The 27992-nt window shown below is 44.5% G+C and overlaps 1 protein-coding gene and 1 long non-coding RNA gene across 2 annotated transcripts in view; one reads left to right on the forward strand and one right to left on the reverse strand.

Annotated features, from left to right (window-relative positions):
• Positions 1-10771, reverse strand: part of LMOD3 (leiomodin 3) — a 17478-nt gene extending 6707 nt beyond the window's left edge. The window contains exons 1-2 of the mRNA XM_075938570.1: positions 10361-10771; positions 4601-6058 (exon numbers count right to left, since the gene is read on the reverse strand). Of these exons, the coding sequence (XP_075794685.1) occupies positions 4601-6058; positions 10361-10651 (1749 nt within the window). The 5' untranslated portion in view covers positions 10652-10771. The remainder of the gene's footprint in view (positions 1-4600; positions 6059-10360) is intronic.
• Positions 10772-13336: 2565 nt separating this feature from the next.
• On the forward strand, positions 13337-25228 carry LOC142830910 (uncharacterized). Its single transcript, XR_012906447.1, has 3 exons — positions 13337-14161; positions 14882-15010; positions 24842-25228. It is a non-coding gene; the product is annotated as an uncharacterized LOC142830910 (long non-coding RNA).
• The last annotated feature ends 2764 nt before the right edge of the window (positions 25229-27992 follow it).

Raw genomic sequence — 27992 nt, forward strand, 5'->3', positions numbered from 1 at the left:
ACGGATCCGACTTACATCGGATCCCTACTTACAAACGGGGTGAGGCAACCCCGCACTAGCTGCTTCCCCCCAGCAGACCAGGGAGACGCGAAGCTAGCGCCCCCCCCCCCCCCCCCAGCAGACTAGGGAGACGCGGAGCGGCTTTTCTCAGCAGACACCTCACCTTGAGAATAAAGGACTGAGGGAAGTGAGGTGTGGGAGAATAAAACTGAGCTCTGGAGAAATGTTTGGCTAGAGTTTCCCCTACAATATGTACCATTTCCGACTTACATACAAATTCAACTTAAGAACAAACCTACGGTCCCTATCTTGTACGTAACCTGGGGACTGCCTGTACAGAGGCAGGCATTAATATACCTTATGGGCAGTGACCCGGGAGCTTCAGTGAACAGAACCACCAGTGGATGCAGAATATATTGCTTGACTTTGTACCTTGGGCAACAACTCATGTAGCACTGGAAAAGACACACTTGAATATATATGCAATGGCTGACCTCACTGATTAACAGGTGGGCCTGGATCCAGCTGAAAATATTTGAGCCATGCACACCTCATAAGGACGTAGCTCGGGTGCACACCAACTTTTTCAGTAGGCAGTTCCCACGTTTTTCAGTAGGCAGGAGATTTGCCTGGAAATACATTCCTGCTCTTTTCACACATTGCTTGTGTTCTCATGGCTGGCATCTGAGCTCTCCCAGTTAAGGGCACAACCAGCAGAAAAAGCTCTCCCAGTTGGAATGAGGGAAAGAAAATAGCACAATAATGAACAAGAACCCAAAGACCAGCCCTAGGGTAGCCAGTCCTCCTGATATTTGATGGTTTCTGAAAGTCTTGGCTTGTGGAGTCTTGTTATTAAGTAATAATCTCTCTCTCACACAATCTCTTCCCCTTAAAGTACATTTCTATCCCTTTTGGTTGTGGACAAAAGCTCACAAATGCAACCCTGAAAGGCTCAAAAATCAGGAGGCAAATAAAAAGAAATGCAAATCTGTTATTTTGCGGCAGCGTAACTGGTGATTTTTGAAGACTTGAGGTTGGCAATATTGCAGCTTGGGTCTCCCAAATATTTTAGGATGAATTATTCCTAGCAAAAACATACGTATTATGCTATTGTGGCTACAACCACTGTGATGCTACCATTTTCTCTAGGGGGAAATGAAATTAGATAATGTTCGTAATTGGGAACCCCAGTCCCTGTGGGAAACATCCCCTGCTCAGACATGCAATTGTGTGGATATTTGTTGAGCATACAGCTGAATGTACTAAAAAGCAGGCCCTCTATTATTTATCCAATGTGTGACACAGTCTACCCTGGTGCAGCTCAGGATAGGATTAAAGGCTAAGTCACTCATAAGCTAATAGAAATCAAAGGAGCATCCTGTAGTGTAGTCAGGTCAATTCACTTGCATATCAATATAATTCAAAGGAAATGTTAATGGCATTGGCTTTACGATTTATTACCTATTGATTGCTATCATGTTACATTATGTATGTCCCTGTAAGTAATTAACCCTAGATCAAAAGTGTGTGTGTAATTAACCCTAGATCAAAAGTATGGGAATATACTTGATATGCGAACTTCATGAAAACTAATGAAGGACTTTGTTTGCTGTTACATATTATGTACAAATGTGACTGGAGGCTTGGAAATGTAAATAAAGAAGAGTGCTAGCTTCAAAGCATGGCTCATTGCATTGGACAATGACAATTTACTGGCCCATGTGGGTAACAACATTGTTCAGATTGTCTTCTGTTGGATTCTAACGGGGTGGAATGTCTAGAGAAGAAGATGGAGAATCCCCAGCGTGATTCTGGATAACCCTGAAAAGCTTTTCATTTTCCACTTACAAACGTTGACTCGCTTGTACATGTATTTTACCAGCTTTAATCTCTAAATAACTCATTTCTTAGCTAATAAATTTTCAATTAGTTTCCTAAAGAATGGGCTGCCAGCATTGTCTATGGGGTGAGATCCAGAGTACCAAATTGATCTGTGGTAAGTGGCCCATCCTTTGGAACGGGGAGGAACTTGATGTGATTTTTGGTTTATATAAACTTTTATCACAAAACCAAGTTTGTCTGAGTGGCCAGATTACAATGGCGAGCCTAAGGAGTCTCTCTTGTTCATGGTGAGACTGGTATAGTGATCCAGGAGTTCACATTTTTGGCTGGCTTGGAGAAATCTGATCATGGAACACACTAGCCGTTTGGGGTGTCTGCCTGGTTTTCTGACAGTCTGACCCAAGGTTGGCACTCAGAGCTGTGAGTAGTTCTAGCAATGAGACAAGATCCAAGATACAACACTTATTCACCAATCTAAAGGTCAGAAGTCCCGAGGACTGCCTTTCTTTACAGCTAAATCAGTCTTTGAATAATCCTTGCCACTGCAGTATTAAAAACTCCAGCGATATGATTTAGGGACAGAGTGGAAGCATTAACCCTTTAATGTACAGGCAGAGGGCATTTTAAGTCCTCTCATCTTCTTTCACGTCAGGCCAGATTCTTGTCTCCGTTATGCCTCTGTAATTCAATTCAACACTGAGTTTTTATACATGTAAACGAGACCACAATATCTCCTGTCATTTTGAAAAAATGAATACATTGGAAAAAAAATCAGAGGAAGTTCTGAAGCAGGTGTCAAATACTTGAGAAACCGGAATGGCACCTTTTGGCAATTTAGGATGGATCCTCCACACCCTTGCTCATGGGGCCATTCCTTAGTCACACAAGCAATTCCATTTGAATGATTATTTTCACAGAATTTAATGGGCCTGATCACTTACGTAAGAGCTACGGGGTCTGCATTAGACTCTAGGGGGCTACATCTACACTGGCAGCTTCTTGTGCAAGAACTCTTTTGTGGAAGAGTTCTTGTGCAAAAACTCTTCCAGAAGAGAGCGTCTACACTGGCATGTGCTTTTGCTCAAGAGCATCCATGCCAGTGTAGACGCTTTCTTGCGCAAGAAAGCTCTGATGGCCATTTTAACCATAGGGCTTCCTTGCGCAAGAAATTCATGTTGCCTGTCTACACTGGCCTCTTGTGCAAGAACAATTGCACAAAAGGGCTTATTCCTGAGCGGGAGCATCAGATTTCTGGTGCAAGAAGCCCTGATTTTATACATTAGCACGTCAGTTTACTTGCGCAAGAACACGCGGCCAGTGTAGATGGGCAGCAAGTTTTGGCGCAAGATCACGCCAGTGTAGAGACAGCCTAGGAGAACAGAACATTAAACATAAAGCAGGGGTGGGGAACCTAAGGCCTGGGGGCTGGATGTGGCCCTTGGCTTGCCTGGATCCAGCCTGAGGCTCAGGGCTCCCCCCCACATTGGGGAGTCCACACTGGCGCTCCAGCCCCCTGCTGCCTCCCTGCGGGGCTAGAGCACACAAAATCTACTAGCCTGGGCCCCACTAGGCTCTAGTATGCGAGGAGAATGTGGAGAGTGTCTGGAGCCACGTCAGTGAGGAGTTGAGGGGGGATTTTTTTTGCCCCCAACTGATTTTTCTGTGGGTCAGCAGCTCCTGACCCAAAAAAGGTTCCCTACCCCTGACATCAAGGCTAGGATTTTGAGTCTTCTGAAAGGGGCCTGGTTTTGTGAGGTTGAGGGCTTACCACTCTCTGAAAGTCAGCCTCAAAATATTTCACGTTGGATGCTCAGATATGGGAGTATCCCAAATCACTAGTCCTTTTCATAGTTTTGCTCCATATTCTGTAAAATCTGCACAGCAGACTCATATATTACTCCTGTTGCGAAGAATTTTGCCACTGACTTAAAAGGGAACAGGAATGAGTCCAGTCATTAAAATGATATACAGAGGGCAAAGGCTGCTATATTATTTTGTTAAATGCATGCACATTATTAACATTTCACACACCAACTTCACCATGGGTGAAAGAGGACCTGTCTCCCTTGATTTCAATGCTGATACACTTGCTCATGCCAGAAGTGAAGTTATTGAAATGTGAGGTGTGTGAATTAAACTATGAATTAATGTAACAGTTCATAATGGCCCACGAGGCAACTAACAAACCCTTTATCAAAATTCCATAAACACATATGAACTTAATTTTAAAATGATGATGAATCTTTCCATAAAGCACAGCGGCCAACTCTTGACCAGGCATTAATAATTGCACCTGCAGAGTGTGTGGGTGCATTAATTTGCCTGTGCAAACATCAGATTTGTGCGTATAGGAACAAGTGACTAATGATAGGTGGTCAGCGCAGCTACGGATGGGGGAGGCAGGCCCCCAGCCTCACTCCTCCACAGGGAGGGAGGGAGTGCACGTCCACCCCAGCCTCTCCGGCCCCAGAGCACAGGGAAGGTGGGCACTGGGGGCAGCAACACTCGCCCCCAGAATGCCTACAGCTGGTGTTCTGGGGGCGGAGCATGGGCGGGACAATGCCTTCCCCTGCCTAGGCTGTGGAATGCCCATGTCACTAAAGCTCAAAATCTGTTCACAAAAATGCCAGCTTGCATACCACAAACGTGTGTTTATGTGCCTGAATATGAATAAGCTCACAATTTTTGTAGTTACTTTTGTAGAAGCCCTTAAAATAGAATTTGCCTGTTGCTACCATGCTGTCTCTTGTCCACTTACCGGTTTAAGATAAGCAACGTTACTCTGACGAATGTCATTTAAGAGCTTCTCTCTTGGGGTTACCTCAACCAGAGGAGGTGGTCGTTTTCTTGGGACTGGTTTAAGAGTCTTGATCACATCTTTGAGACTCGTTTTTTCAGCGGGTTCCACGTATTCTGGAATAGTGGGCTTGCGCTGAGTTCTCTTGAGTTTAACCGTTTTGAAGGAGGCAGGTTCCTCATTGCTCTCTTTTTCAGGGGGCGGCTTTCTTGCAGGTTCATTTTTCCTGCTCATAGGCATAATTTTAGGGACAGGTGGCTTGGGGGCTTGTATTGAGCTACACATCCTTACATCAGGCATTGGTCCCCCCAGCAATTCCCACATCCCAGGAGGCAATCCTAGTCCATTTTCTAACATGGCTATTAACTCTCTTTGCTCTTTTAATTGCTGCTGTTTTTGTTCTTCTTGCCTTTTTTGTCTTTGTCTGTCAAGATTTCTGCTGAGCAGATTGGTAACTACCATCCTGGGACCTGGAAGTTCGAAGTGATAGCCCATCTTCAGCAGCTTAGGGTTGGCTTTTAGAAGCCTGGCAATTTCCATTTCAGCTTGATGGCCCAACATGTTCCTCTGATTGTGGAAACGCAGTTCACTTAACGTCTCATTATACTGCAGACATCTCATGATTGCAACAATTCCCTTGCCCGAGATAAAATTTGAATCAATATTTAGAGTAGTGATGCTCCTGTTTTCACGTAGCATGTTGGCCACAGCAAAAGCTACATTGTCATCTGCTCCCACATTGGCTAAACTAAATGTTTTTACATGCTTGTTTTTTTTCATGGCATTCACAAAGTCCACCAGCATTTCCTTTGGGATGTTTTCAACGTTGTTCAGGTTGAGTTCTTTTACATCTGGATCATTTTTCCGGACCTTCTCCAAGCTCTCATCTAAATTGGTCTGGTTTCCTGAAGGTCTTGCACTCAATTTAATAAAGCTAGTATCAACAGCTAACTTCTTTGGAATTTGTAGTTTTGAGACTTTCTTCTCATCGTTTTCTGGCTTTTCCCCTGATTCTGTACATGGCTCTTTAGTTACCTGATCTCTATTGTCGTTATCATGTCCACGTGGTTTCTTCATTCTTGATTCTTGTTCATCCTCCTCCTCCTCCTCCTCCTCGTCCTCTTCCTCGTCCTCCTCTTCTGCTTCCTCCTCCTCCTCCTCCTCTTCCTCTTCTTCTTCATTGTCATATTCCTCCTCCCCCTCCTCTTCTTCCTCCTCCTCATCTTCTATCTTTCTATAGCTTCTTTCGTCATTTGTTTCTCCCGAATTTTCTGTTGAACCAGCCTTGTCCTGTGCAACATGCTCATTTTTGTAACATGTTTCTTTTCTGTCATCTTCTGTAGTGTCTCCTGCCATTCTTTTCTGAGCAATATTGTCAATATCCCCAGCATTTTCTTCAAACTTCTCTACAGCATTTCTCTACAGAAGACAAAATGCTAATAGCTGAAATAATTTGAAATGATTTTGTTACATTCATTATGCACAGAAATAAAAACATAGCAAGTGGGTGTAGTATATCTGTTCCCTCCCTCCAAGGGTCCGTCGATGGAGCCATGTAGATTAGTGTACTCAAAAATGGGAAATGAAGCAGCAATTTCAATAATCGCTGTTTCATTTACATCAAAATGGCTGCCGCGCTGTGCCGATCGGCCGTTTGGCAGCACAGCGCGGTAGTCTGGACGCTCCGCGGTTGACAAAGGAAGCCTCATTCCACAAGGCATAATGGTGCGGTCAACAAGGGCTTCCCTTGTCGACCGCGGAGCGTCGGGACTACCACGCTGTGCCGCCAAACAGCTGATTGGCACAGTGCGGCAGCCATTTTGATTTAAATGAAGCGGTGATTATTTAAATCACCACTTCATTTCCCTATGTCTAGAAACCTAATCTACATGGCTCCGTCGACGGAGCCATGTAGTCTAGACATACCCCAATACATAAGAGAATACTTTTTGAAAAAAGAAGCAGTGTTCATAGTATTTCTGGCTTGAGTATGAATTAACTGCTAGAAGAGCATAACAAGTGAGATTCTGCAGGGGTCTGTTCTGGGACCAGGTCTGTTCAATATCTCCATCAATGATTTAGATATCGGCATAGAGATTACACTTACTAAAATTGCAGATGATACCAAGCTGGGAGGGGTTGCAAGTGCTTTGGAAGATAGGGTCATAATTCAAAATCTTCTGGACAAACTGGAGAAATGGTCTGAGGTAAATAGGATGAAGTTTAATAAAGACAAATGCAAAGTGCTCCACTTAGGAAGGAACAATCAGTTTCACACATACAGAATGGGAAGCGACTGTCTAGGAAGGAGTACTGAAGAAAGGGATTTAGGGGTTATAGTGGACCACAAGCTAAATATGAGTCAATCGTGTGGCACTGTTGCAAAAAAAGCAAATACGATTCTGGGATGCATTAACAGGAGTGTTGTGAGCAAGATACGAGAAGTCATTCTTCCATTCTACTCTGCGCTGATTAGACCTCAGTTGGAGTAGTGTGTCTAGTTCTAGGCACCAAATTTCAAGAAAAATGTGGAGAATCTGAAGAAGGTCCAGAGAAGAGCAACAGGAATGATTAAAGGTCTAGAGAACATGACCTATGAAGGAAGACTAAAAGAATTGGGTTTGTTTAATTTGGAAAGGAGAAGACTGAGAGGGGACATGATAGCAGTTTTCAGGTATCTAAAAGGGTGTCACAAGGAGGAGAGAGAAAAATTGTTCTCCTTGGCCTCTGAGGATAGGACAAGAAGCAATGGGCTTAAACTGCAGCAAGGGAGGTTTAGGTTACACATCAGGAAAAACTTCCTGTCAGGGTGGTCAAACACTGGAATAAGTTGCCTAGGGAGGCTGTGGAATCTCCATCTCTGGAGATATTTAAGAGCAAGTTAGAAAGACACCTATCAGGGATGGTTTAGATGGTACTGGGTCCTGCCGTGAGGGCAGGGGACTGGATTTGAGGACCTCTTGAGGTCCCTTCCAGTTCTAGTATTCTATGATTCTATGAACAATTCCTTACTTAAATACTGTTGTTATTCAACAAACTCTCATATAAACTTTACACAAATGTCAGTAACTTCTTTCAGGGTATGTCTACACTTGCACCCTCTTTCAAGAGAGGGATGCAAATGAAGACATTCAAAATTGCAAATGAAACCAGGATTTAAATATCCCACGCTTCATTTGCATAATCGCGTTGTGGTGCTATTCTGAAATAGCACTATTTCAAAATAACAGATGCGGTGTAGATGCAGTTATTTCGAGAGAAAACCCTTGTCTCAAAATAACCCTTATTTCTCATACAATGAGGTTTACCAGTTATTTAGAGAGAAGGGTTTTCTCTCGAAATAACTGTGTCTTAACAACGTCTGTTATTTCAAAATAGCACTATTTCGACTCAATTGCCACAACACAATAATGCAAATTAATCGTAGGATATTTAAATCCCGGCTTCATTTGCAATTTCGAATGTCTTCATTTGCATCCCTCTCTTGAAAGAGGGTGCAAGTGTAGACATACCCTCAGATTCCTGCTCTATAGTCTACTGATGTCAACAAAAATCTTTCTATTGCCATTGGTGGTTTTTAGATCAGTCCTAATTTTCTCTGATATAACAATGCCTATTGTATTTCTATAAATCTTTGTTTTTCATGTAGCAAAAAAACCCCTGGAGATACATTTCTAGATATTGGCTCTATAGCTCAGTCTACTGAAGACTAAAGAGGAAAACATTATGGGAGAACTTTTAGTGTCCAAGCCGTAGGAGTCTGGGCTTCTGTGGAGCATTAGCATTAAGGATAGTAATAGAGATGTAGCTGTGTTAGTCTGGTCTTGCTGAAACGAAAGACAGGACTATGCAGCACTTTAAAGACTAACACAGCTTTAAACTGCTTTTAACTGCTTAGTCTTTAAAGTGCTGCATAGTCCTGTCTTTTGTTTTAGCATTAAGGAGGCACCACTGGGAATGTAGATGAATAAAAGTTGAATTGCGTTTGTGTTCTAGGTGGGGAAAGTGGTTTCTCAACACTGTTTCATGCACGGTCTGTGCTTTTAGCATCAATAATGACATACCTTCCTGGAAGGAATATGAAGCCACATTCCCTAAAGATCTATTTCATGTAAAATGTAATGTTCTTGTCCTTTCCTCTGGATGGGTAAGAACTAGATTTTGCTACTCAGGATCCTTTTCACTTTGTCTGCAACTTGCTATTAGTAAGCAATTAGACAGAAGGCCTAATCTGAGAGTCCATGTCCATCTTAAAACTCCCATGGACTCTGGTAAGAATTTATATATAAATGAGTGCAGGATCAGGCCCTTTGAAAGTACAAGAGCAAGGGATGGTAGCCACGGTCCTGCCCCACTGAGGTCAGGATAACCCATGATACTTCACTTCTCCTTTGTAACAGCAGAGGTTGCTATTTGTCAAGTTCTGGAGCGACAGAATAGGGGATGCTGAAATATAAATAAATCATTATGTGTTTGCTGTATTGCTAAACCCCACAGAATGTTAGTACAGATTTAATGTGCTGTAGAGCTGGGAATGAACCACACAACCCCCAACTTTGGAATAGTTCAAATCTGGATCGAAACTGTGCAACTCAGACTCATCTCTGCTTGTACAATAGAGGTTAAAGAAACCAACAGTTTTCAGCATCCCGAAGTATAAAGGGAAGGACATTTATATATGAACCCGTTAAAGGCCAACCATGATCAAATGACGACTTATTGTCTTTGTAAAATCTACTGGGACATTCAATCTGTTACTGGATTTCAGTGATAGACTGTACTGACAGGTACTAGAATACAATCATCTTAATATAAGGTCAGACTGATGGTTAAAGTCACACTGTGTTTTTCCCTTGAGTCACTTAAAATTCCTACAAGTCCTAATCCTGATGCATTACAACAGGCACATCTCCCCTTATATTCAGTGAGAATTGGCCTGCATAATAACTGTGGCCCCGATTCAGCAAAGTATTTAAGCATGCGCTTAATTCTAAGTCAATGGGTCATAAGAATGTGCTTAAGTGCATTGCTGAGGTGGGTTGGACCCTTGAATTATGGCCCATGAAAAAACATATAACTGTATCCTCAGCTGGTGTATTTCAGCGTAGTTCCATTAACTTGTCTGATTTACATCTGCTGAGTATTTGGCCCATGAAGTTTGGGCTCATAGTTAGGAGTGAATGTAACTCATAGTCAAAAAGACTGACATTTTCAGTGTGACATTAAGTCTATTCATTATTACTATCACAAAAATTTAGAGTTTATTAATCCATCTTAATTATATCAAAGTTATTGGGGTAAATCACTCCATCCAACATAGATATGTATTTATATATTATAGAGAAATATATATATTATTTATATATTATAGAAAAATAAAAAGCTTGAGTTACATTTTGTGATTTGCTTTTATATAGTTTTTGATGAAGTAAAAATGTCTTTGGAAAGCGCAGTGAATAATTTAGGGCAAAAAAAGTAAAAATAAAAACCCTGGGGTAATCTTTAAAATTAGATTCTATAGTTATAGAGAATTTTGAATCAAGATTTGACAGAGTTTAAATTCATACATGAGTCTGTGCTTTCATTTGCAGAAGGAACTAATGGAGAGGAAGACAAAATCATGAAACCTACTGTTACAAAGGCCCTGATCTTTAGCAAAGTATGGTTACAATAAGACTTATAACAGATGGTTAATAAAAAGTTATGATTCTCATTTATTACCTCAGATGGCAAGAGGTTGACAGGAACTCTCTCATCCTCTAGTATGCGTCTTGAGGCCTTCTGCCAATACAGGTAATCAACAAGTGATCTGTGGTCAAAGTTTCCCGTTGGAGTTTTTTCCGTCTGATCTTTCTGTATCATTCCAACTGGGACTCTTGGGTCTGGAGCCATGACTTCCATTTCACTCTGGAGCTCCTGCAGCTCTTCAGGGGATAAGTTTCCTAAGATTTCATCTTCATCGATGTCCTCGATTCTGACTTCCTGGTCAGAATTTTGGCTGAATTCAGACATTTTTTAAAAACCTGCAGAAAATGTATAAAACGCTGTGCTACCAATGGTATTACACGCTGTTACATCCTCACAGTCATGCTTTTGTCATGACCCGTGCAAATGGGGGGAGAGACAGCAGGACTAAAGGTTTTACTAAGTCTATATTAAGCTGCTGCACTTGGCTGCACAAAGAATTTATGGAGATGCTGCCATACTCCGTTTTCAGCAACTTGTCAGCTGTGCAAACCCTTCTGACATTTCAGTACAGCTGGTATGTCCCTCACTGAGTAACAGAGATGATGGTCATTTTCTAGAGGATTCCCTTCAGGAGATGACTTTTACAGTCTCATCATATACACGAATTTGCTGTGTATACAGGATGAAATTTACTTTTGTGTAGGGAACCAGCCCACAAAGTCTTGGAGTTGGAAATGGTTGAGAGAAGAGACTAAAATTGAGACATATGACGAGAGACTAAAAAGATTTGGCGGTCTTCAATTTAGAAGAGAGACAGCTAAGAGGGGCAATGAGAGATGTCTATAAAATCATGAGTCGTGTGGAGAAAGTGAAAAGAGAAGTGTTATTTATCTTTTACACACATTACAAAACATAAGGGGTCGCAATGAAATTAATGGACAGCAGGTTTAATACAAACAAGAGGAAGTATTTTTTCACAGAATGCACAACTAAACAGTGGCACTCATTAATGTGGGATGTTGTGATGGCCAAAAATATATTTGGGGTCCAAAAAAAGAACTGGCTGATGTCACGGAGGATAGAACAACCTCATGTTTAGGGCAACCCTGAACCACTGACTACCAGAAGACACATAGAAGACGGGGATGGATCATTCCATATGTGGTACAGATTTTGACTTTAGTTCTGTTCTATACACTTCTCCTGAAGTTCTGGTACAGGCCACTGTGGGACGCAGTAAACTAGTCAAGATGGACCATGGTCTGATCCAGTATGGCAGCTCTTGAGTTCTTATGCATAATTGAGGTTCTGCTGAAGCCTCCGCAGTCCGCACAGGATTTGGGCGTTGCAGAGGCCTTGTGTTGGCCCTTTACACAGGAGCGGATTTCATGCTATTCACAGTCTTTCCTAAGCTTTCAAAAATGGCTGAATTCAAACGTGAATTTGCTTCAAGTTCAAGTGCTGAATATCTGTTTATAGTATCCCTGGTCACGTGAGCAGTCCAAATAGCAAACTCTGCTTCAGATAAAATCACATAAGATTGGGCACGAAAGACTGAAAAATTAGAAACCTAAAAATATCTTAATAAGTTTCATTTGTTACTAATGTCAGGATCCTAGCCCATGACTTAGGGTCCTAAGTGCTAATAGTAATGTGAATCTGAAGAACCACGCATGAAGTGAATTTTACCTCTCTAAAGTTTTCAGTCATAAGGCTTCTCTACCACATAAAAGATCTCATCCTAGCAGTGGGACATAAGTCCTTGTGTAGGCACAGGTGAAATTCATTAGTAGGGTTTCTCCTGGAGTTTACCATATCATTTTCACACCCATCTGATAATATTAGGATAGCATGGTAATTGTTAACAACTTGGGTTGTTGTGCAAGTTTAAAACAAACCTCTGGACTAATTCATCACATATACTGAACACTTCGTGAAGCTTTTAGTCTTTATTTAGATTTCCCCCTATACCACGTGTCTTGATGAAAGCTAACGAGATTTTTGTCTTCCAAAGAAGAAGGTCTTTGGAAGATGTGATAGGAAATCTAATGCATGATTTATAGCATAGACCAAATAATCCCAATATATATTTTACAAAACCAAAAGGCAGCGTCCTGTGTTTTTTAGTCAGGGAAAACACCACTTGAAGTCAAGATTGGGATTACATGTTTATATCTATGTCTGTCTCTCTCCCCACATATGGGCTGAACTCTTCAGGCAATATAAATGAGCACTAATTTAATGAAAGCCACATAGCTAAGCCAATATCCATCAGCAGAAGATCTGGTCCACACTGCAGTACTTCTGGATGCTATCGGTCCCTACGGTCAGGCTGCAAAGTTATGTTTGTGGGAGAGTTTTTGCAGGGATGAAAATGCAAAAATATCTTTTCTGTGCCTCATCCTAGCGCCTGCCAGATCTAGCCCCGCCGTCGGGGAGCATGGCTGGCAGAGACGCCGCCGCGGCAGGTTCTCTCCCAAGAGGGCCGTGCCATTGTGCTCGGCAGTGCGGGGTGCTGCTACCCCGTCACACAAAGTAATAGGATTGTACGCGATCATTTTTCTAAGAACCGTTTTTTTTTCTAAGGACTGGTACTGGTCTGTGGACCACACTTTGGGAAACGCTGCCCTAGTCCAAAAAGAATCATTTTGGGGAAGGTCTCTGGTCTGTGTTATACAGGAGATGAGATAAACCCTTCTGACCCTATGAATAACTTGTCCTGGAGCATCTGAAATTATGCGCTTCATATTTTAGGCCTAACACTTAATATTTAAACTTTCAGCCCTATTAACCTAGGGCTTTGGGTAGGTGCATGCAGGGGAGCCAACAGCCTCACCAGACTTCTGGGCAAGGTGGGCAGGAGGGGGCAGAGCCACGATCTCAGAAGGGGCGGGGCCTCAGGCAGAAGGGGTGGGGCTTCAGGCAGAAGGGGCGGGGCTTCAGGCAGAAGGGGCGGGGTGAGCACTGCCTGGACTGCGGCATGCCCTCAGCACTGCCAGCAGCCCACTGCATGGCACTCAGGTGGTGATTTAAAGGGCCCAGGGCTCCGGGCACTGCTGCTGCTGTAGCAGCCAGCAGCCCTGGGGCCTTCTGAATCACCAGGCCCTAGGGAGTTGTCCCCTTTGGTCCCTCTGTCAGCAGGCCAGGGTGCATGGCTCCATCCGTGTGCCACGAGTGACAGGATTGAGCCCTTGTTTTCCTCCTCAAAAGGAAATTGGCTATTGGCTACCACATTTTTACTGACTCAAGCACGTGCGGGTAGTGCTCACATTGCAAGGTGCAGCATAAAGGGGCCACGTGGAAGATCGTTCATTACCCTGATGCGAACCGTCTTTAAAGTCCACTGCAGCCTACCTCCCCTCCCATCTTCCAGTGGACGGGGAACAGCTTGTTTTGAACACTTGGCCCTCTCACACAAGTCTCCTTTAGTGAACTCTCTGAGCATTCTGGCAAGAAGCCTTTACTGACAGGGATGATTCATGGCCACCAAAGAGTCACAATAATAGTCCCGAGTAAGCACCGTGTTAATGATTTCCCACTTGGAAGAAAATAATGTCCTTTTTGCCTTGACTGCAGAGCTGACAGAGATAATTCAAGTACAAGTTACACAGCCACTAATAAAATCCAAAGTGTATGTTTTATGGTACTCTATAAAGCTTGAAGAACTTACGATAAGAGTATAAACCTATCGTGTTTTTAAAAAGAGGCAGGCAGAGCTCTGGGAAGTCACAGTGATCGTAAGAACGGTCATACTGGGTCAGACCAAAGGTCCATCTAGCCCAATATCCTATCTTCCGACAGTGGCCGATGCTCCAGAGGTACTGAGCAGAACAGGTAATCATCAAGTGATCCCTCTTCCTGTCACCCATTCCCGGCCTCTGACAAATAGAGGCTAGGGACACCATTCCTACCCATCCTGGCTAATAAGCATTGATCGACCTAACCTTCATGAATTTATCTAGTTCTTTTTTTAACCCTATTAAAATCCTAGTCTTTACAACATCCTCTGGCAAGGAGTTCCACAGGTCAACTGTGTGCTGCATGAAGAAATATTTCCTACTTCCTTTTGTTTGTTTTAAACCTGCTGCCTATTAATTTAATTTGATGGCAGCACTTCTTTGTGAATTGATCTGAATGCATTGAGATAAAAACTCCCTACTTGAACAGATAACTGTACATAGTAATAAGTGTTAATCAGAACTCAGTGTTATTTCCTTTTGTTCATCATTCCTTATTATTAAGGCAGCATTTCTGAACATGGAATCCAAAATATGGATGAGAAAAAAATTACTTTAATTGCACTGGAGCTGTTTAATATATGGAATAATGTTGAGCGGGTTCCAGTGGGTACAATTCTGCCATGTTGACTAGGTACTTTATAATGCTGAATAAAAGCAGTTGTGCTGAGAGATGAAAAATGCCTGTCGAAATCAGTGACTTATTAATATTTAGTGTTTATTTTTTCTAAGGCAAGTATTTAGAGCATGAACATTTGAATGAAACCCAGAACATTTGAGCACTGCATTGTTTAATTTAAATTTATTGCTCTTTCAGGTATTTTCTTCAAAACTCCAGTCCTCCAGGCCATCTAAATAGGAAAAGCAGCAACAGGCTTTTAACTTGAATAAAGAGGGGACGACTTGTTCAACAACTTCTCTTTGTGCGTCACAGTGTGACTCCAAGGTAGCGGATCATCAAAACATGCTTTGAGTGCCTAAAACATTCAATGGGTTCTATTTTTAAGATAACTGATAGGGACATGTGCTGACTCCAAACATTTATACAGCAAATTCTGGACCCTCGGCTTTCATTTTGGGTGATAACACACACACATTCATTGCTCTCTTCTAATGTACGCCATTACTAAGTGCCAAAGCATTAACTGGAATAGGCTGGACAATATGTCCATGTAAAATAACCTGGCATCGCTTGTAAAATACTTATAGGGGCGATGAGGCAGTCTAAAATTGAAAAAGAAACCGATTCTGTGTCTACGTCCAGCAGTTCACTGTAATGTCATATGGGGATTATCCTGTTTAATAAGAAGAACTAACCACTGAGTGACTAGAGGGATCATAAAGAAAGATCCTGCGGTACAGATACCTGGAATCTTCCTGAAAAAAACAATACATGTTTGATCTGACTTGTTGTGAGGCAGCTCCCCTGAGAAATGAATTTCCCATCTGTTAAAGTCACATGACAGAAAGAATGGTATTGACGCAGAGGTCTGACCTCTGCCCAGTGGCATTGCATGGGCTAACTGGCAGCTGTAAGAATTCCTGGATGACAGACCGCTGCAGAAGCTGGCCTGACACCACTGCCTTACACACTCCATCTTAGGGAACCTGGAGGGAGGGAAGCAACAGGGGAAGATTGGGGCTTGGCTCCAGCACTCCCACTAGCAAACCTCACAAGTGGCAGAACCACAAGGTTGCATGAAGCCATCCTTGTCCCTTCCTCTTCCTCAGGTTTCAGAGAGAGCAGGATCAGGCCCTAAATGATTTTTTTGGTCTAACTTGTTTATGCCAATTTGGTTCACTTTCAATGGGATTCCCAGAACATTCTAGAAAAGCCTAGGAATATCACACGCGCCAAGGGCTCAGCAAACCATTATCTACCTGAGATCTCAGCATTTAGGTTCCTTGTCATGGCAAAAAGAAAGGGAAAAGCCATAGTGTTGTGATAGTAAAAAATCAAGTCACCAGGTGGATGAGGTAGATGAGGCTTTCTTCGGACAACTGAGAGAAGCTTCCAGATCGCAGGCCCTGGTTCTCATGGGGGACTTTAATCACCCTGATATCTGTGGGGAGACCAATACAGCAGGACACAGACAATCCAGGAAGTTTTTGGAGATGGTTGGGGATAACTTCTTGGTACAAGTGCTGAAGGAACTGACATGGGGCCATGCACAGCTTGACCTGTTGCTCACAAACAGGGAGGAACTAGTAGGGGAAGTAGAGGTGGGTGACAACCTGGGAAGCAGTGATCATGAGATGGTAGATTTCAGGATCCTGACTAAAGGAAGAAAGGAGAATAGCAAAATACACACCCTGGACTTCAGAAAAGGAGACTTTGACTCCCTCAGAGAACTGATGGGTGGGATTCCCTGGGATGTTTACATGAAGGGGAAAGGAGGCCAGGAGAGCTAGCAATGTTTTAAAGAAGCCTTATTAAAGGCACAGGAAGAAACCATCCCGATGCACAGCAAGAAAAGCAAATATGGTAGGTGACCAGACTTGCTTACCAGGAATATCCTTGGTGTGCCTAAACACAAAAAGGAAGCTTACAAGAAGTGGAAACTTGGACAGACGACTAGGGAGGAGAATGCAGGGGAGTTATCAGGAAGGTGAGAGCACAATTGGAATTGTAGCTAGCAAGGGATGTGAAGGATAACAAGAAAGGTTTCTACAGGCATGTTAGCAATAAGAGGGTGATCAGAAAGGGCGTGGGGCCCTTAATGGATGAGGGAGGTAACCTAGTGACAGATGAGGTGGGAAAAGCTGAAGTTTTCAATGCTTTCTTTGCCTCCGTCTTCACCGACAAGGTCAGCTCCCAGACAAATGCACTAGGCAATGCAATAGGGGAAGGAGGTGGACAGCCCTTGGTGGTAAAAGAACAAGTTAGGAACTATTTAGACAAGCTAAACATACACAAATCCATAGGCCCGGATTTAATGCATCCGAGGGTACTGAGGGAGTTGGCAAATGTCATGGTGGAGCCTTTGGCCATTATCTTTGAAAACTCATGTAGATCGGGAGAGATCCCAGATGACTGGAAAAAGGCAAATGCAGTGCCCATCTTTAAAAAAGGGAAGGAGGACAATTCAGGGAACTACAGACCAGTCAGCCTTACCTGAGTCCCCGGAAAAATCATGGAGAGGATCCTCAAGGAATCCATTCTGAAGCACTTGGAAGAGGGGAAAATGATCAGGAATAGTCAATATGGATTCACGAAGGGAAAGTCATGCCTGACCAACCTGATTAGCTTCTATGATGAGGTAACTGGCTCTGTGGATATGGGAAAGTCAGTGGATATGATATATACCTTGACTTTAGCAAAGCTTTTGATACGGTCTCCCACAATATTCTTGCCAGTAAGTTAAGGGAATATGGATTGGATAAATGGACTGTATGGTGGATAGAAAGCTGGCTAGACTGTCGGGCCCAACGGGTAGTGATCAATGGCTCGATGTCAAGTTGGCAGTCGGTTTCTAGCAGAGTGCCCCTAGAATCTGTTCTAGAACTGGTTTTGTTCAACACCTTTATTAATAACCTGGATAAGGGGATGGATTGCACCCTCAGTAAATTCGCAGATGACACTAAGCTAGGGAGAGAGGTAGATATGCTGGAGGGCAGGGATAGGGTCCAGAGTGACCTGGACAGATTAGAGGATTAGGACAAAAGAAATCTGATGAGGTTCTACAAGGACAAGTGTAAAGTCCTGCACTTGGGACGGAAGAATCCCAAGCATTGTTACAGGCTGGGGACTGAATGGCTAAGTAGCAGTTCTGCAGAAAAGGACCTGGGGATTACACTGGATGAGAAGCTGGATATAAGTCAACAGTGTGCCCTTGTAGCCAAGAAGGCTAATGGCATATTAGGTTGCATTAGGAGGAGCATTGCCAGCAGATCTAGAGAAGTGATTATTCGCCTTTATTCGGCTCTGGTGAGGCCACATCTGGAGTATTGTGTCCAGTTCTGGGGCCCCCATTATAGAAAAAATGTGGACGCATTGGAGAGGGTCCAGCGGAGGGCAACCAAAATGGTTAGGGGGCTGAGGGATTTTGGTTTGTTTACTCTGCAGAAGAGAAGAGTGAGGGGGGATTTGAGAGCAGCCTTCAACTTCCTGAAGGGAGGTTCCAAAGAGGATGGAGAAAGGCTGTTCACAGTAGTGACGGATGGCAGAACAAGGAGCAACGGTCTCAAGTTACAGTGGGGGAGGTCTAGGTTGGATATTAGGAAAAACTATTTCACTAGGAGGGTGGTGAAGCACTGGGATGGGTTACCTAGGGAGGTGGAGGAATTTCTATCCCTACAGGTGTTTAACTCTCAGCTTGACAAAGCCCTGGCTGGGTTGATTTAGTTGGGATTGGTCCTGCCTTGGGCAGAGGCTGGACTTGATGACCTCCTGAGGTCTCTTCCAGCTCTGTGATTCTATAATTGTAGAGTAATGACACAATATGTTAATTCACGCAAAGGGACTTGTTAGGGAAAATGATGAGATCAGTCCAATGAAATTTGATATTTACAATCAAAATGGTTTAGTTCCATATTACGAAATGGGCTTTAAGATGGAAAACCATTAAAACGAACCCCAATATTCCACAATACTTGAGAAAACGACGCTCAGCTGCAGCCACCCAGCCCCAGCCTCCGTCTGCCTGCCGCTGCCCCGACCAGGACCCAGTCCCCATCTGGTTGCAGAGGCTCTGATCCAGCCCTGGCCCCATTCTGCAGCAATTCCCATCCTGCATCTGGCCACGATGGCTGCTGCTCCCTGCCCTGGCCCCGTTTCCAGCTGCAACAGCCTGCCCCACATCTGGCCATGGCCCTCATCCAGCCCCATCCGCTATCTGGCTTGGCAGTCCAGCCCCAGCTGGCCTCATCCCTGTCTCTCATAGGTCCATGGCCACCAGGGCCATCTCTAATTTGACCATGGTGGCCCACTGCCGGCTCCCATTTGGCCTCCTACCTGTCCCACATCCAGCCTGGCTCTTATCCAGCCCCTGGGCATTTCCTCACACCGAGGTGCAGCTGCGAGAAGAGAAAGATGGGGCGAGAGAGCCCCCTTTTCTTTCAGTAGCCCTGAGGGAAACCTCCTTCACCCCCAAACCTTTCCTGATCCCAGCCCAACTCCCTGTATCTCCACCCAGAGCTTCCAAACCCCTGCACCTCAACCTTTTGCGCCAGCCCTAAAACCCCTCATCTCTGGCTCCACCCCAGAACCTGCATCCCTCACCAGAGCCCTCATAGCCTTGCACCCCAATTTCCTGCCTCCTCCCATGTACAGAAGCCCTTGGCCCCACCTCTGTCACATTAATTTTGTTATGGGAACCAATATGGTCACATGTCACCACCGTGTTGTACCTCACTTTCATATTGGCGCACAGAACAAAATTCATTTTACTTGGGGGAGCGGGGGAAATTAGAGGGAACACTGGTTGTGTCCTCGGGGAGAGGTGTAGGAGAAGGTGCAGGGTTTGGGAGGGAGCTGTGATCAGGGGAAGAGGTGCACATGGTCCCCACAGCGGGCTGCTTTGAGCGGTGTGTGTGGGGGAAGGGGTATGGCAGGCCTGAGGGGTGCTGCTTGGGCTACAGGACATTGGTGGTCCAGATCCAGGTTGTGGGCCGTGTTTTGCCCACCCCTGCTCTAGTGCCTTCACCACACAACCATCCTTCCCCTCAGTAGCCACCTCCACCTTCATTTATGGGGCAGGCAGGAGCCCCAGCGGCTAGTGACAACAGCGAGCCAAGCTGCTTAGGTAGACAGGGAAGTTGGCTCTGCCCCAGTCACAATTAGTTCCCCTCTATTGCAAGGACCCTATTTACTTGCTGTTACGGGGCAGACTCGGCACCGCCTGCCGGTAGCACCGGGAATTAGCTTGTGTCTGCTCACCAGACGCCTCCCTTTGGCTGGGGTCCCCTCGTGTCAGCTCCAGACCCACGTCGCTCCCGGACTGTGGCGTCCTCTTCCGGACGCTGCCCTCTGGCAATGCTCCCTCGGGTGACTCTCAGCCCCCTTGATCAGTCTCTGCACCCCGGGGTCCTCCCTTCCCAGGGAACCCCCAGTTCCCCTGGATCCGCCTTGCCTCAGTGACCCACTGCCAGTCTTCATCTGGCCCTGCCTCAGGGGCAAACTGCCGTCTGGAATGGCCATTCATCACTGGCAAGGGGGTGTGGACCTGCTGCCTTTGCCTACCCTGGCTGCTCCTCTGCAGCCCCCCTGCACTTGGGTCCGGCCTCAGGCCCTGCACCCTGGGAGCTTGCCTGGCTGGAGCCTCTCCTGCTTTGCCTTCCTTCCCCAGCGCTGCTTTACCTCCAGGAAGCCTCCTGCTTCAGAGGCAGCCAGGTCCTTTCTGCTCTCCAGCCAGGGCAAGAGTACGTCCTCCTCTCCCCCTCAGGGAGCCCTTCTTTATCTAGTCCCCAGCTAGGCCCTCATTAGCAATAGCCACCTGAGCTGTGCGCTTTGCACTCTCCCAGGGCTGGGTTTTACCCTTACAGGGCCAACGCGGGGCAGACGCCCCATCACACTTGCCCTTTCGCTGGGGCTGATGGTGCCAGTTGCTTCAAAATGTTCTGAGTCCTTCTGGGCAGTTTTGATCCCCTCCCCCAGTTCTGATCTTTGCTTTCCTCTCCTTGCTCTGCAGTCTCATACTGCTGCCCAATGGAGTGTGTTTCTCTATCATTGCCTCAGACCCCCCGCCCCCGATATTTTTATCCCTGTCTCTTTCTGCACCGCTGCTGCTGCTGACCTCTTGCTCTTTAGCTGGGCTGATGAAGTCTGCTTTTCTCCTGCCTTCACCCTGGCAACCTATTCATGTTTGCACAGCTGGAACACTATTTGTCTTGTGTTTCTCCACCTATGATGACAGGCTGAGTCAGAGTTTGCCTGACACCCTATAAATGTCTCCCCCAATCAATCGATAAGGACTGAGTGAGTTTCCTTTCCACTCCTTCCCGTGATGAACTTTTACGGGAGCAACAGTATTTCCTAGGATAGCAATAACTGATCAACACAGAATTCTGGGCAAAACTTTTCTGGATTTTTCACTTTTTCAATGTTGAAAATCATCAGCATTTCAATGTACGCAGAAATATGTCTCCACAGGGTTTACCCAAACTTTTCCCAGCCACTGGTTTAGTCATCCTGATCTATAATGGAAAACAGCTTTAATCCTTCTTCAAACCTCTCTCCCCATTCTCAGCTTAGCCTTCCCACAGTCTCTGGTCCAATGCTATCTGCTCCTTGTTCGGCCATGATCTTTTGCCTTGTGTAGTATATTCAGGTGGCTTAACTTGGAAGGTCCTCAGAACAAGGACCTCAACTTTTTCCGTATGATACCATGACGTTGTGTTCTACTACATGTGGAATCACTGTCCTTGAATAGAAGGGGCTTATTTAAATATAACTTCTACAAACTAGACAAACAAACAGGCTTTCACACGGCTGAGTTTGTGTTACTTGTTTACCAGGGATCACTTGTCTGCCTGGAACTCTGTCCAGGGAGCAGAGACATTTAGGGCTTATGAGTAAACAATACCAGGTATTTTAGATCACTGAATTTCATCTGCCATTTTGTTACCCAGTCAACCAATTTTGTGAGCTCCTCACAGTCTGCTTTGGACTTATCATGAGTAATTTTGTGTCATCTGCAGATTTTGCCACCTCACTGTTTTACTCCTTTTTCCAGATCATTTATGAAGACATTGAACAGCAGTGGTCTCAGTACAGACTCTCAGGCGATATCACAATTCCCTCTCTCCATTCTGAAAACTGGCCATTTATTCCTACCCTTTGTTTCCTGCCTTTTAACCAGTGACCAGTCCATGGCAGGGCCTTCCCTCTTATCTCATAACAGCTTACTTTGCTTAGGGGTCTTTGTTGAGGGAACTTGTCAAAGGCTTTTTGAAAGTCCAATTACACTTTATCTACTGGATTTTCCTTATGCTTGTTGGCCCCTCCTCAAAGAATTCTAACAGATCGGTGAAGCTTGATTTCCTTTTACACAAGCAGTGTTGACTCTTCTCCAATGAATTGTGTTCACCTATGTCTGATACACCTCTTTTTTCTTTTTACTATAGTTTCATGCAATTTGCCTGGTACTGAAATTAGGCTTACTGGCCTGTAATTGCCAGGATCACCTCTAGGGCCTTTTTAAAAATCTGGCATCGCATTAGGTACTCTCTAGGCAGCTGGTACAGAGGCAGATTTAAGCAGTAGTTCCAAACCACAGTCAGTAGTTCTGTACAAGGCTGGCCTTACCATGAGGTGAACTGAGGCAGCCGCCTCAGGTGACAGATTGTGGGAGGGCGCCACTAGGACCCAGAGTGTAGAAAGCTGTGTCTGCTACTGGTGCATATGTATTCTCTCTGCTGTAGATGCAGAGAGATGGTGGAGTATTGTGCGAGAGGAAGGAGGGCACAAGAGACATAACAGGCAGGCAGGCGAAAAGGTGGCATGGGGGCTTCATTTGAGCTTCCCACCTCAGGTGCCAAAATGTTGTGGGCCGGCCTTGGGTCTGTAACTTCATATTTGAGTTCATTCAGAACTCTTCTCAATAGTCCAGTGGTACCCTGATTATGTAGCAGACTTCTGACGTACTTTAAAATATTTTTGGTGTTGTTTTTTGAGTTAGTCACTCTTCACATTCTTTTTTTGCTGTTGCCCACTTACACTTTTACATGTAACTTGCCAGTTTATGCTTCTTTTTCTATCAGGACTTCTTAATATTTAAAATATGCCTTTCTGTTCTAATGGTATTATACACTGTTTAGCCATGTGGCATCTTTTGGTCTTCTTACTATTTTTAAAAAAAAATTTCGGTACATGCTTAATTTGAGTGTCTACTGTGTGTGGTTTTTTTAAACAAAATTTCATTCGGTTTGGAATTCCTTTTAATTTCTGTTTTAGAAGCCTCCTCATTTTTGGGCCCTTTCCCTTTCTGAAGTTAAATACTACTGTACTGGATTTCTTGGTATTCCCTCCAACGGCCCCCTCCCTGTAATTTCATGGTATTATGCTCACTATTAGGGAGTAGTTCAGCTACAGTCACCTCTTGGAATAGATCCTGTGCTCTTCTTTGGACTAAATCAAGGATTGCCTTCTCCTTTGTGGGTTCTAGGACTAGCTGCTCCAAGAAGCATCATTAATGGGGTCTAGAAATTTTATCTCTGCCTCCCATCCTAATCTAACATGTACCCAGTCAAGATGAGGACAGTTAATGTGCTCATTATCAAGATTTCTATTTTGATAGCCTCTCTACAGACCCCAGAAAAGGGAGCAAAGGGAACAGTTGCCTCAGGGCCCAGTGATTCTAAGGGGACCAGTACGCCCGGCTGCTGTTGCTGCGGTGGCTGGGGCCCTGGCACCCTTGAAATTGCTGCCGGAGTGCCACTCTGCTGCTCTGAGGGCTGGGAGAGGGGGGAAGGGACATGCCACAGTCCGGGTAGCACTGAGGGCTGGCTGCCCCAGCCCCGACCCTTCCGCCTGAGGCCCTGCACCAGCCCCCCAACACACCTTGCCCTGGGTTACACAGTGGGTGTTTGCCCCACTGCTCTCTAATCTCCTTGACCATGTCACAACCAGCGTCCCCATTCTGATGGGCAGTGGGTAGTGTGATCTGACAAAGCAGGAGCCCCTGCGCTTTCAGGCAGATTCGCTTGCCCCAGAGACTCACAGCAGCCCTCAATTTAGGCACCACACCCTGGGCATCCGCTTGCTGTTTGCTGAGCTCCTCTCATCATTGGCCAGCATAAAGCATAGAGGGAAGCCAAATGCCGCAGTCTCAATGGACTCCCACATGCAGAATCCCCTTCCTTTTCCCCAGCCAGTCTTTTCCCTGAGTGGAAACAGGGAAGTAGGTTTTGAGGGGAACTCAGGCCCACCCTCTACTCCAGGTTCCAGCCCAGGGCCCTGTAATAGCAGCTGCTTATAAAAGTATCCAGCACCAGCTGCAAGACAGCTACAAAATTCCTAGGCTACTTCCCCAGCACCTTCCTTATCTCCGGCTCTTCCTACTAGAATCCCCTTGTGCTAGCTCCTCCTTGACCCTCTGCAGCACTCCCACCATCCCCACAGCACCTCACACACTAACTAACTGCAGAGAAACCTTTTTATAACCAGTCTCAACTGGGTCTTTAATTGGTCCCAGGTGTTCTAATCAGCTGAGGCTCACCTGACTCTGGCAAGCCCATTCAATTAGCTCCAGGTGCTCAACTACCCTGATGGATTCTGGCAAGTTCTCCCTGGTTCTGGACTAGCCCCTGACAGTTAACCATGGGAACAGAGATTTACTCATCTGAGGCTAATACACCTCCCTTCCATTACTCTCCTGTATCCCTCCAACCTGACCCTGTCACCGGTAGTATAGATCTACTGCTATTCTCTTCTTATTTAAGCACAGCATTTCTACCCAGAGAGATTGTATGGCATAGTTTTGATTCATTTAAGATTTTTTCTTTGACTCTATACTTTCTTTCACATCAAGTGTCACTCCCCCATACCCACAACCCACTCTGTCTTTCCAATGTATTTTGCGCCCTGCTATTACAGTGTCCCATTGAATGTCATCATTCCACCAAATGTCTTTGGTGCCTGTTATATCAATACCCTCATTTAATACCAAACACTCATAGTTACCTCTCCAGTATTAGTATACCCACATTGATTAAAATGTGTCACCTTTTAGTTATTTGCCTTCATGTGATGGTATTGAATGGGACTTGTTTTCAATTGACTGTTTCTCTTCAGTTCCTACCTGCACTTTTTCAAACATCTACCCTCTCTCTTTCCTAGGAAACAGAGAATCTCCATCTCCCCTAAGGCATGTTTCTGTCAGTACTGCATGATCTTCCATGTCTGGCAGCTTTATAGGCCTTTACGCCTGGGCAAAGAACCAAGCCTGAATTTGTTACCCCAAGAACGTGTTGCAGATGACAGGAAAGTATAAAGCAAATAAGAAGCTATGTGGAGCATGGACATTTTCTCCTGATGGTATTAACTAGCCTCTCCAGAAAGTGGGGTGCAAACACTGATAGTGTTTGTTCTCTTAAGCTGAGGAATCATCACATACAATGACACAATTTCCGGAGACCCGAAGAAGAGATCTGCATCGCTTGAAAGCTTCTTTCTTCCACTGACAGAAATTGCTCCAATAAAAACCAGGACTATGTAGCACTTTAAAGACTAACAAGATGGTTTATTAGGTGACGAGCTTTCGTGGGCCAAACCCATTTCCTCAGATCAAATAGTGGAAGAAAATTGTCAATGTGACAATTTTTGACAATTTGACAATTTTCTACCACTATTTGATCTGAGGAAGTGGGTCTGGCCCACGAAAGCTCGTCACCTAATAAGCCATCTTGTTAGTCTTTAAAGTGCTACATAGTCCTGGTTTTTGTTTCAGCTACACCAGACTAACACGGCTACATTTCTATCACTATGCTCCAATAAAAGATACAGTATTGTGCTGCTGCCATCTCTTGCAGTTATTTGACATGACCAGGAGAGGGCGCTATGTAGCTGTTTGAAGAAGGCTGTTGTTGCCTAGGTCATCTATTTAAATGCACTGGGTCAACGGAAACGATGCCTGTTTACAACAGCTGAGGATCTCCCCCACCATATATTGGGGCTCAAAGCAGTTCAGCAGTTAGGCTGCATACAAGATTGTGTGGCTACCTGGATCTGTGTAACCCCAGGGTTTCACTTGGAGTTTGTGCAATCTCAAATCCAAAGTAGTGGAAATGTCCGAGTTTTGCACTGAACCCTCCAGCACTTGCAAATTCCATATTATTTCTGTGCACACCCATAAGTGAGCCCAAGTGAGCACAAAAGAGAATGTTACAACAAACATGATCTGAATCAGATTTGGCACAAACTCTGAATTCAGGAGTGTTTCACGTGGGTTCGGGTGTTTGTGGCAAATGTGATGCATGGCTCTGTTGTGTACATATTTCAAACTATAGTAATCTTTCGCCTGGTTCTCTCTGAATCTCTAGGCCACAGGAGCTAGCTATATTCATTGCTAAGCAAAGCATTCTAAGCAGAGTTAGTGTGTTCCCCAGCCTTAGTCCTTATTCCACCTACTCTTTCTTGACAGTTTGGTGGTTACTTCGTATGTTTCCTAGAACAATCCGTGTAGAAAATTCACAAAGAACTGAGTTCTGTAAAGCTTTCTTCTAAATGCACGTATTAGAAGGGACAGTGGGAGATTCACCCCTGAGTAGAGAGGTCAGCACAAAGCTATATGCCACTTAAATTCTCATAATAGTGCTCAGGTGAGACATAAATGCTGCATAGGCCTGGCTCCAGCCCTCTGCTCAGGTGAATTTCAGACACAGCTCTTTCCAGGAATAGGAAAATATTTACTTGTTCTGAGACAAGAGAGAGCAAAGTAAAGTCTAGTGTTGAGTGAATGCTGAGATTTTGGAATATTTACTAGGGAACTGGTTCTGCTGCTGTGCAAATGCTCTTTTAAGCCTTCTCACATGTGTGCAGGGCCAGAGTTTTCCTCAGAGGCTGGGCCCGGACAGTGGAATGAACTCCCCCAGAAACTAACCACCATTTCAAACCCTGCCTGTTTCATTCCAAGGGCTAAGTATCAGGTGGTGCACCCTCCAACTGCCTTCATTAACATAAACACTGAGCACCGTGCATTTGAAAAAGCTCATCGCCTCCACAAAACACTCAGCTGCACTCTTCATCCTTCCTCTGGGGAGATGACCAGAGAAAGAACAAACTTCCTATGACAGGTGTTACATCAAATAATGCACTAGGGGAAGATGCATAGGCACTACCGTGATGAGGGAGGCCTAAGAACCCGTTCAGAACAGAATTTTAATAGACTGCCCTGTGCGCAATTGGTAAAAGCTACACTTTTAATTTTTACAAGCTTGTCCTGCCGCGCTGAGGAATGTACGTTTCTGTGGTTAATAGAACAGAATAAACATGTAACAGTAATAACTAAGAACGATCAGATTACTCATTTTAGCAAAATGTTTTGCGATTAATTTTTGTTGTTTCATTTATGCTCATTTTTTCTTATTTAATGTATTTAAAGGAATTCACTCTAAGATCCTGGTTTAATATTATATTATTATTTCCTTTTTAAAACTCTCTATTTGTGATTTCTTAGTCTCAGTTAAGGAGAGGAAGATAATTCAGATTAATGTAGGACCCTATTCCGTGGATTTTTGTTGTTATATCTTTGTATGTTTTCTCTTGGCTTCTGTTCTGTGTCTCGATTTGTTTTACAGTATGGAAATGTGAGAAATAACATACTCCCAAATGACAGGCTGAAGGACTTGAGAGGATGAAACTTGAGAAACTTCTTACCTGCGATGATCCGGACAAGACACCAGATGTCCCCACTGATCTGGCTCAAGAAAGGGAAGTGAAACATTGCTCGGACAGCCAAAAGCACATCTGAAATAACAACCCATCGATGATCAATAGGATTCCATTTCAGTTCTGTACTAATGATTACAAATATACTACAGGTGACCCCCGACTTACGACTGCCGGACTTACAACCCCCCGAATTTAAGACCATTTTTTCCATGTGAGATAGCTCCTAACCCCCCTCCGCCCAATTTACGTCCACAGCTTACATTTACAATGGTGTACGACGCAGACTCCACGTGTCACCCCCAAACAGGAAACGCACAAGGCCAGTCAGACTCGCCAGTCTGCAGCTGCTGCTTGAACTGCACACTTCTCTGCCATATCGGTATTCACTTTTTAGTTATATTTGTGTATTATTTGAACTATTTAGTTTAGTTTTCCTCCATTTCCGTAGTCAATTTTGGTATTTTTAGGGTATGAAATGGGTTTCCAGCAATGCAACTGGCATTTATAACATTGCACCTATGGGAAATAAGGGTTCGACTTACGGTTCTCCAGGAACCAATGAGGTCGTAAGTGTGGGGGTCGCCTGTACTAATGGCTC

Source organism: Pelodiscus sinensis, chromosome 11, assembly GCF_049634645.1.
Source record: "Pelodiscus sinensis isolate JC-2024 chromosome 11, ASM4963464v1, whole genome shotgun sequence".
NCBI classification, from domain to species: domain Eukaryota; kingdom Metazoa; phylum Chordata; order Testudines; family Trionychidae; genus Pelodiscus; species Pelodiscus sinensis.